At 47.5% G+C, this 10,880-nt stretch overlaps 1 protein-coding gene across 1 annotated transcript in view; it reads right to left on the bottom strand.

Annotated features, from left to right (window-relative positions):
• Positions 1-1,403: 1,403 nt before the first annotated feature.
• Positions 1,404-10,880, bottom strand: part of ttn.2 (titin, tandem duplicate 2) — a 224,101-nt gene continuing 214,624 nt past the window's right edge. The window contains exons 239-244 of the mRNA XM_084022030.1: positions 10,500-10,805; positions 10,008-10,390; positions 9,572-9,782; positions 3,660-9,467; positions 3,257-3,538; positions 1,404-2,729 (exon numbers count right to left, since the gene is read on the bottom strand). Of these exons, the coding sequence (XP_083878156.1) occupies positions 2,437-2,729; positions 3,257-3,538; positions 3,660-9,467; positions 9,572-9,782; positions 10,008-10,390; positions 10,500-10,805 (7,283 nt within the window). The 3' untranslated portion in view covers positions 1,404-2,436. The remainder of the gene's footprint in view (positions 2,730-3,256; positions 3,539-3,659; positions 9,468-9,571; positions 9,783-10,007; positions 10,391-10,499; positions 10,806-10,880) is intronic.

The raw sequence follows: 10,880 nt of genomic DNA, 5'->3' as shown, positions 1-10,880 counted from the left end.
CTGCCACTCTGCTGCAGAATAATTCACATTAACAAAAGTAATTGTTTTTGAGTAATTTTAAGGATCACTGCGTGTTTTTAACCCAAATCTACAGTTTTCTTTTCACTTTTATCACTTACTTATGACTTTATTTTCAAAGATTTCAGGTTAACGGTCATAAAAAACACATAACAATAACATAACCCTAAGACTAACACACTGAAAAGGTACAAATTTACAAAGCTACCTGTTACCTGGGGCTGGACATGGGGACCTGGTTGGTCCCACGTGTCCACTCCCCGATTCCCCCGTCGGGCTGTGGATGGATTTAAGATTTAGTTGCAGGCTGCCCTTTTTTACCTGTTCTGATTTGACCCAGTAAATCCCAGTAACTCCTGTTCCAGGACCAACAGAGGACATCATCCTCATTTTGACCAGCAGATGGTATTATTGTACAAGTTCCCCCTAGGTGTTGACTGTGCATTTAAAAGGGAGTTGTGTATGTATGGTATGTGCCACTGTCCTCATCCTGGCAGTCCAGAATAGTGATGGACAAAACACCACTCATGTTGGTGAAGACGTACTTTTCACTGCTTTCAGAGATTGCAGCTGCATTGTGGAACCACTTGACCTCAGCCTCTGGCTTGCTTTGGATATTCAGGGTGAATTTGGTGTCTTGACCAATTGGTATGCGATGAGAGCGCATCCTGACAGTCACACGGGGAGCATGGTCCAGGCTGAACGGTGTCTGGGTAACCACCTGATATTTCCTCTCCGACTTCAGAGCAGCCTTTCTGGCCTCGTAGCGGGACATAATGTCAAAGCGTGCAGACCGCTCAAACCTGGAGGAGGAGCATGATGACCTCTCAACGGACCTGATGGGGCTGGGAGAGCGGGGACGGGTTCTCTCAGGGGTGGGGGACCTCCTTCCTACAATCTCTCCCTCTACCACCACAGGCCGCCTGGCACATGATGGTCTGATCAGCTCTGATACTGGACGCTAATCTCAGTGCACAGTGAGAGGATGAATGTAGACAACAATAATGTAAGACTCTGAAGAGACAGATTTTGCATCAGCTCAAGTCAATGTCTCCATCTTCCACTCAAGTTTAAATTCCATTGGACATCCCAAATGATTAAGACTGGAATGACACACAGATGGTTCAGTCAAAAAAATATGTTGTCTGTTCCATTCCATGTTGACATCAATAGCTTCAGTTGAGAAATACAGAATATTTTAAAAGCCTACTGAAAGAAAATTTAAAGGAAGAATTTGAGCTCAATGAGAGATAAAACTTCGACATATGACCATATATAGCAAGCTAATAAACACCTACATGTGTTACACTTTCACTTGTGATTTTCCAGTTAAAGTAGACGCAGGAAAATAAATAAATACAAATGACCACTGCAGAGACGTCCTGTAGTGCTGATAATCATGCTTTATTAAATCAATAATTGGAGAAAAACTCAAGGAGGCTGCGAAACGCTACAACTCTAACTTCAATCAAACCAAAGTGCCAGACGCAACACTACGCGGGAACACGCTTCTTTCCGTCCGCATTAATTGCAGCAGCAGTTGGTTTTGGCCGTTTGGTGGCGCCCAGCTTGACTGACAGGTGAACTTCTAAAAACTAGCACACAAACACACTGCAGACCTCCAAGAGACAGCTCTGCTTCTGCAAACAAGCACAGGAAGGACTCTGGTTTTATGTGATTGGCCAGGTTGATGGTACGACTTCAGAGCCGAGCAAGTGGTTGGTTGCCAGAAGCAGAGCACAAAACAAAATAAAACACTTGTGCTCAGGGAGTGCAGGCCGCTCGCACTGTGAGCATGTCATCGAAATGGCGGTATGACATAATCAGTCAGAGCGCGAGGTCCAGTCATCCTGCTTACATGAGGGTAAATGCAAACAGCACTCAGGATCTTGCGCTCTTGTTACAATGCAGTAGCATTGCAGTGCATTCATCGTTCCATCTCTGCTTGAGTTAACGTCAACAGGGAGCCTCTCTACCTGTTGAGGCAATCTTAAGACTTCAACTTATCGTTGAGGCGCAGTTAGTTAGTTTCTCGGTTCGACAGGGTATTCGTTCCTGGGGAAACTTTCTCCTGTTAAACCGCATTTAGTTTCCTTTTGTTGCAGTTAATATTATTGTCATAAATAACAATGCATACATTTCCCATAACCGTTAAATTCGGCTATATACATTATGTACATGTCACAGAAAAATGGATCAAAAATCCTAAGTCATCGTTATCCAATATGGCACATTTTATAACAACTTTAGACTTTAGTCTAGTTTGGCATAAATTAATGTCAAGATTGGTACAAAAATAGTTCATATTTACAAGAACAGAAATCCAGATCTTTATCACGTAGATTATTGCGCTCAATTAATAAATAAAAAGGCATGGAAGTAGGGAAGAGGGGAAGATTGGGCATTAGATTTCTTTTTTTACACTGATCGAATGCTAATGTGAACAGTCGCTGTGTCAGATCCGAGCTCGTTAGACAGCTTCAGGGTGTAAGTTCCAGCGTCTTCCTCCTTTACGCTGGTGATAATGAGGGTGGTCAGGTCCTCCGTGGTGTCAATATGGAAGCGTCCACCGGCAGTCACTTCAATGGTCCTGCCGCTGCGGGACCACTGGATGTTTCTGACATCGCCGGAAAAGGCGCAGGTCACCGTCAGGACTTTGCCCGGTTCAATGCTGATGTCCTCCGGCAGAGCCTCGATCCTGGGAGCAGAACCTGGAAACCACAGTGCATGTGCATCAAATGTGGACTCTTGATAAAATGAGAGACAACATTAATCATCTCTTGCCTTCAACTGCTATGTATTCATCCTCAAAGACAGCTGTAAAATCTGATACACATTTATTCCATATCAGGAATCAATAATGTGCTGTGCTGCTAAATCAACTTTCTTGGTTAATTAAGCATCCCCTCATTTCGAAAGAAGTGCAGATACCAACACCAAATCCAGCTCAATCCAAGATCCTGGTCTGCTCCAGATTTATGCCTAAAGCCTGTTAAGACAGTGTTTTCTCTCCACTAGGTAGCACTGCAACTGTTGCTCCTAGTGATGTTGGGACTCTGAACTTTATTGACTCTGCAAACCCTGACTTTGTTCTAGTCCTGCTGTGTGTAAAGTGTCATGAGATAACTGCTGTTGTCATATGACACTATAAATAAAATAGAATTTAATTGAGTTTTGTTGCCTCTCAATATTAATGTACAAGTGAGGATCCTATAGATGAGCTAATAGATTTCATTACCAATCTCACCAATTGCTCTGAATGTGGATCCCTCCATGTGGGATGAGCTGCTGGAGCTCATGGCGTACGTCTCAGATGTCATGGAGGACATGCTGGACATGGACATGGTTTCACACTTCATCTCAGCTGCCATGGATTCCATCATGGATGACATTGTTTTGTGCTGGCTGGAGGAAGAGAAGGCGGACGACTCCTCCATCGTGTGCATTTGTTTCTTTATCATCGTGGATGAGCTGATGGATGATGATGATGATGACTCCTTGTGACTCATCGTCATTGATCCTGATCAAGGTAGAGATGTAAATGGTTAAATATGTCAGTCTACTACAAAGTGTAAGCTGTGTAAGGTTTTATTTTTATCAGCATGGATTAATGTGTTTGGATACTTGAGGTAGGTGCTCACCTTTCAGTGCCAGTTGCTGCTCGCGGTAAGATGTGACCTTCATGCGGATGGACTGGAACACTTGTCCGGTGAAGGAGAAGGAGGACTTTGATACTCCTCCCTCTGATATCAACTCACAGGTGTATTCTCCCTGATCACTGTCTGTCAGATCCTGGATAAGAAGGCTGCAGGAGCCCTCAGAGTAGTGCATCTCAAAGCGGCTGCTCTGTGAAAGCATCCTCCCATTGACAAACCACACCACCTCCCTGACACTGCTGTCGCAGACACAGGACATCCTCACTGAGCCCTCACTAGCCACAGCTGTTAGCTGACTCAAGACCTTGGGAGGTTTGGGGACTGTGGACTTGATGATTGGAGACACAACTCTCTTTGGGGACATGATGGGAGGAGGAGACTTCACCCGTGGAGGTGATTTGATTCCCTCGGGCTCAGGGGACTTCAAGGCCCTTGGTGACTTGATACCTGAAGGTTCTGGGGACTTGATACTTTTTGTCGATTTGATTCCTGCAGGTTCTGGAGATTTGACACCTTTTAGTGTTTTGATACCTGCAGGTTCTGGAGATTTGACAACCCGGGTTGATTTGACTTCCTCAGGTTCGGGTGACTTCACTCTCTCCGGAGACTTGATTGGTGGTGGCGACTTATGCCTGGGTTCAGGCGATTTGACACTCGGTGTTGGCGATTTGACACCCGGTGTTGGCGATTTCACACCTGGTGTTGGCGACTTCACACCCGGTGTTGGCGACTTGACACTCGGTGTTGGCGACTTGACACTCGGTGTTGGCGACTTGATACTCGGTGTTGGCGACTTCACACTTGGAGCAGGCGATGTTACGCTTGGTTCGGGAGACTTCACACTCGGTGTTGGCGACTTCACACTCGGTGTTGGCGACTTCACACTCGGTGTTGGTGACTTCACACTCGGAGCAGGCGATGTTACGCTTGGAGCTGGTGATTTAATTGAAGGTTCAGGGGACTTGATGCTGGGGACAGGGGAAGTGACTGAAGGCTCTGGGGACTTTACACTGGGAGAGGGTGATTTCAAAGATGGCTCGGGGGATTTGACCACCTTGACTTCCTCTTTGGGAACTGGTCTGCGGATGGTTAATGTGAAGTGAGCCTCCTGCCGGCCTGCTGAGTTCTCTACCACCACCGTGTAACTCCCCTCATCGGAGGTCATCACAGATAAGATCTCAAAGCTGGACTTGTACTGAGTGGTGGTGACCAGGACGGAGTGAGATGAGCTGATAGTTGTGCTCTCGTACATCCATGTAACTGTTGGTGCAGGCTCTCCATCAATATCACAGGAGAATCTGGCTGGCCCTCCCTCTGCAGCTGTCACAGACTGGGGCTTGGTGAGGATCCTGGCAGGAAGAGAAGGCTTCACCTTGTGGACCGCCACTTCCTCAGCAAGAGCAGCAGAAGATGACTTCAGTTTAGCTTCAGACGTGGTGCTTTTACCAGTCAGAGAAAACTTGTCCGATAAGTAGGATGAATCCGAGGACAGGTATTCAGCAGAGGCATACTTGATAGATGAATCATACCTCTCAGCAGAGGAGTACCTCTCAGAGGCGGCAGCATATCTTTCACGTGTCTCTATGAACTTAGACTTGCTCTCTTCCACCTCAAGGTGAGTCTCGGAAGCATAGCCTGCTTTGAAGTGGGCTGTGTGATAGTGGTCAACTCGAGTGGCTTCAGGGATATACCCTTTGAGAACATCCTCATCCCTGCGACGAGACGAGAAGGTGGTGTAACCACCACCTGACACATCAAGGGTGGCGTAGTCGGAGGCTTCTCCCTTAGAGTTGGAGCACACACAGCGGTATGTGCCACTGTCCTCATCTTGGCAGTCCAGAATAGTGATGGACAAAACACCACTCATGTTGGTGAAGACGTACTTTTCACTGCTTTCAGAGATTGCAGCTGCATTGTGGAACCACTTGACCTCAGCCTCTGGCTTGCTTTGGATATTCAGGGTGAATTTGGTGTCTTGACCAATTGGTATGCGATGAGAGCGCATCCTGACAGTCACACGGGGAGCATGGTCCAGGCTGAACGGTGTCTGGGTAACCACCTGATATTTCCTCTCCGACTTCAGAGCAGCCTTTCTGGCCTCGTAGCGGGACATAATGTCAAAGCGCGCAGACCGCTCAAACCTGGAGGAGGAGCGTGATGACCTCTCAACGGACCTGATGGGGCTGGGAGAGCGAGGACGGGTTCTCTCAGGGGTGGGGGACCTCCTTCCTACAATCTCTCCCTCTACCTCCACAGGCCGCCTGGCACATGATGGTCTGATCAGCTCTGATACTGGACGCATGAGCTCGATGTATGTGGGAGACAACGACCTTCTCCTCCGCATAAACTGAGAAACTGTGCGTTTCTTCTTCATTTCAGCAACCTCAACAGTTGCATGCCTGACCTCCTGCACCCTCTCTTCAACTTCCATGGCACGCCGCTCAATGCGGACAGGGCTGCCTGCAGGGGAGGCGGAAAAGCCCAGCTCCAGATCATCCTCCTGCATCATTTTCTCCTCCTCTGTTCTCCTCAAGGAAAGGTAGTCATCCACAGGTATCACCAGCTCCTCGTCACTAAGGTCTCCCAGAGATCTCCTTCTGGATCGGAAGGAGACCTCGGATTCTGGAGAAGGTGAACGGCGGGCTGGCCTGACAGTCTCCAAGTCATCCAGAGTGAGTTTTGGAATACGCCATCTTGGCCTGTACTGGTCGGTGATTCTAGGGAGGGGCATGACGTAGAACTGCTCCCACCTAGACAGGCGAATACGTCTCTGCCTCTTCTGCACAATCCTCTCCATCCTCTCTGGGATCTCATACTGGTCTCTCAGCTTTCTGTACCACTTCATGTCAGAGAGAGGCACAAACTGTTTGATGGCTTTGTCCTCATCCAGAATTCTGGGATCGTGGGCTACAGGCTCTGGAATCTCATATGGCATGAAGATCCTCCTCTCCTCCTCCAGTTTCTTAGTCTCGGACTTCTCCACTGTGATGTCAAACTCGCCCTCGATGTTCTTGGTGCTCACTGCAGGCTTGTACATCTCTGCAGCAAATTTGAGTGCATCCTGGGCTGTGGGGTTGAAAGCTACAAGCTCCTCCGTGGAAGCAATTTGTAGAGCCATCTTGTTTGTCTTTTCAATTTGTTTCTGTGCGTGTATGTATTTCTCCTCCTCGCTCTTGTACTCTCTCCTGGTGTAGGTAAGACGGTCCACCTTCAGTGTTGCCTGGCAGCTTACAGAGCCAGCAGAGTTGGTTGCAGTGACCTTGTACACACCGGAGTCCTCGAGCAGAGTATCTCTGATATGCAAGACATGATAGTCAATGTCCTCCTGTATGACAACGACCTTGGGACCAAACTGTAGTGGCTGGCCCTCTTTCTGCCATTTCAGAGTAGGAGTTGGGCTTCCTGAGACTCTGAGCTCAAAGCGGACGCTATGTCCCTCAACACAATCAACATTAGCCAGCAGACGTTTGAACATGGGCCTCATAGTTTCCTCTGTTACAGGATGAGGCGTCACAGTGAGACGGGCCTTGCAGCTGTCTTCTCCAAACTTGTTTTCGGCCATGACGGTATACTCTGCATCATCATTTTTATTCAGGTTGTGGATCACCAACTGGTACAGACCCTTATCACTGATGAATGTGTACTTGTTGTCATCTTCACCTGGCTTAATTCTCTCTCCATTCTTAAGCCATGTCACATGAGGCTCCGGGTGCACAGTTATAGTGACGCCGAAGCGCACATCTTCGCCGATGTAGGCAGAGCGATTGTAAAGAGGCAAAGTGAACTCTGGTGGCCTTTGCAGGAGTTTAGTCTTGTCTACTCTCCTCCTCAGTTTCTTGATGGAGCGGCTGATGTAGTACTCCCTGATGCTCCTCACTGTCTCTACAAAAAGCTCTCCATAAGCACTATCCTCTCCATCATCACTCACCACCTTGCATCTGTACACACCGTCATCACTCTCTTCAATGTCCTTTACATAGATGCTGGCAAAACCATTAACATAATTCATTTCATACTTGCTGCTTGCATGTAGCAGATGGTTACCGTGGTACCATGACACCTGAGTACTCTTGTCATAGTTGGTGATGCTGCAAGTGAATCTGACATGGCCACCTTCTTCAGCTGAGCCATGCATGACTGGGCCAGTGCGAAGGCCATGGTACTCAGTTCCAATCTTCACCTTTCCAACAGCCAGTCCTCTCTGGTTCTTGAAGGCACCGCCATAGGCCACACGAGCAGCTGATACAATAGTGTCTGTCCTCTTAACCAAAGTTTGGTAGTACCTTCTGTGTCTCAATGTCCGAATGATCTTGTTGCTGACATGCTCAATCTTCATCTTGAGCCATGGGTGCTCCAGAGCCTCGGCGGCTGTCATACGAAGCTTTCTGTCTTTGACTAGAAGTCTGTCCACAAAGTCCATAGCTTCCAGGCTGATGTCCTTAAATGCTTCACTATCAAAGATGTACTCACAGTTAGAGATTTTTTCAATCATTTGTGTAGTCGACTCTGCCGCAAACGGATTCAGGCCACTGAGCAAAATGTAGGCCAATACACCAACAGACCACATATCAGTCGCTGTTGTGACCTGGTCATGGCGGTGGATCTCGGGGGCGCAGTATTCTGGAGCAGAGAACACCATTCTGATGTTTTCACCTGGCACCAGCAGCCTAGCCTGGCCCAACTCAATAATCTTAATGTGGGTGCTTCTCCTTGTGGTGTATACAATGTTGTCTGGGCGGATATCAAAGTGGCCAAAGTTGTGGCTATGCATGAACTTGAGGGCTGAGCAAACTTGCCTCAGGTAGCGGACAATCTCCTGCTCTGTAAGTTCAAAGTTACTGGTGCCAAGGCGCTCAAAGATGTCAACTCCAGACATGAATTCAAATATCAGGATAATCTCCTCCATGCTTTCAAAGTATTCATGTAGGTAGATGAGATTCTTGTGCCTTGCTATGTTAAGGGCTTCAATTTCTCTGAGAACCAACTCACGATCGGTTCCTTTCACCTTGATGAACTTGGCCATGAATGTCTTCTTTGTTGAAATCTCTGTGCAGCGGTGGACCACTCCAAACTGGCAGCGAGCAAGTTCCTCAGAGATGATGTACTTGGAGGACAGCTCCTTCACCTTGTAGAACAGAGCCTCCTCCTTGGTGATTTCTAGGGTTTCGTCCACTTCCTCATCATAGTTTCGGATCACAGACTTGTCTTCCTTTGTGGTGATGGGCTCTGTTGGCTCAGAAGGAGGACTCAAGCCAAACTGGTTTTCTGCAATGACACGGAACTGGTACTTTGTCTTTCCAAATACGTTGATGATGGTGAAGCTGCAGTCAGTGGTCTGTCCAGTACGGATCCACCTGTCAGCAGTGGTGGGACACTTCTCCACAATGTAGTTAATGATGTTACTTCCACCATCATTGGCAGGTGGCTCCCAGGTCAAGGTGATGGAGTCCCGAGCAATGTCGCTGACAACCAGTCCCTTCGGAGCCTCAGGTATGTCAGCCACGTTCACCTCAATGGTTTGCTTGTCCGTTCCAAACCTGTTCTTTGCCGTAATAATGTAGTAGCCAGTATCCTTCCTCTGCATTCCCTTCTGGAACACCAGGGAGGTGAAAGACCTGGTGGTGATGACTTGGTGATAAGGAGAGTTGGAGAGGATCTCCTGACCCTTCTGCCATGTGACTGATGGCTCAGGTTTGCCAGAGATGGGGATCTTGATGGTGATGTGATCACCACGGACAGCATGGACTGCTCCCATTCCCTGGAGCTCCTTGGGCAGGTAGATCTTAGCAGGAACTGGAATTAACGAAAGATATTAATTAAGATTTATTCTACTTATGGAAGTACACTAGAAAACATGAACCATAATTACTTTTGCAATACCAAAATTATGTCATTACCTTCCACCTCCAGGTTGGCTGTTGTAGAGATGGATCCCGACGAGTTGGTTGCTCTGACTTGGTAAACTGTAGCATCGGTCTCATCAGCTGATGTGATGACCAGCTGGTAGTAGCCTCCCTTGAACTCCAGGGCTTTGATCTTTGTTCCATCTGCCTGGATCTCCTTTCCACTGCGGTACCATTTCACCAGAGGTTTGGGATGTCCCACCACCTTGTCATCGGAGAAAAACATGTTAAAAGCTGCAAAAATGGGGTTTACTTTGGCGTTTGATTATGGAAAAATGCAAACTCTTTTTCTGTGGATGGTAACTTGATTTGGTTTGAATTGAGAAAAATGTAGGCCTATATAAGCATTATTCTATCCATAAACTCTTACACTTAAATACCGTACTTTGAAATGATATCTATTGTTTATTGGACTATTTAAAACAAGTACCTTGGTGACAAAGGTGGCATTGGCGTGGTATTTGACAGTCATGTCCCTGATTTCCTCCCTGAATGTGGGAGCACGAGGAGCCTGTTCGGACTTGGGGATGATGGGTGCTGAGATCTCACTCCAGTCGCTCTCACCGCCCATGTTCTCACACTTCACACGGAACTCGTACTCGAAGCCCTCGATCAAGGCTGTGACCTCGAAGCTGGTCTCCACCATCTTCTTACTGGTTACTGACATCCACTTGTTCTGCTTCTTCTCACGTTTCTCCAGATAGTAGCTGGAAATTTTAGCTCCACCGTCACTGCTTGGAGGCTTCCAGCAGACGACGCAGGAGTCCTTGGTGGAGCTGATGATGAAGGGCTGTTGTGGGATACCAGGTTTTTCTTGCGAAAGAAAGAAATGTTAATGTTAATGTTACTGTACTGCTCTACTTAACTGTAACATTACTCCTGCCTATCTGCAAGGTAGCCAAAACAATCTGTGTGGACTTACCAAATGGACTCTTAACGATGACCACCGATGGGATCTCCAGAGACTCACTGACTCCATACTGGTTCTGGGCAGAGACTCTGAAGTAGTATCCAGCGCTCTCTATCAGGTTGGGAATGCGGCAGGTGGTGCCAGAAACAGAGGATGACACCAGGAGCCATTGTTCGCCTTCTTTGGCCTCCCGTTTCTCTACAATGTAGTTGGTGATCATGGAGCCGCCGTCATCTTTGGGCGCCTTCCAGCTAATGACGACTGAGCTCTTCAGCAGGGCTTCAACAACGACAGGGCCCTCAGGGATGCACGGTTTATCTGGAAGAACAGGATATTTTTAATCATGTACATACACTTCTAGTAATACGTTATTGGTCATTCAAATGTGTGTCT

The sequence above is a fragment of the Eutrigla gurnardus genome, assembly GCF_963514095.1.
Source record: "Eutrigla gurnardus genome assembly, chromosome: 12".
In the NCBI taxonomy this organism is placed as follows: Eukaryota; Metazoa; Chordata; class Actinopteri; order Perciformes; family Triglidae; genus Eutrigla; species Eutrigla gurnardus.
Note: the sequence above shows the minus strand (reverse complement) of the source record. Positions and strands in the feature narration are given on the sequence as shown.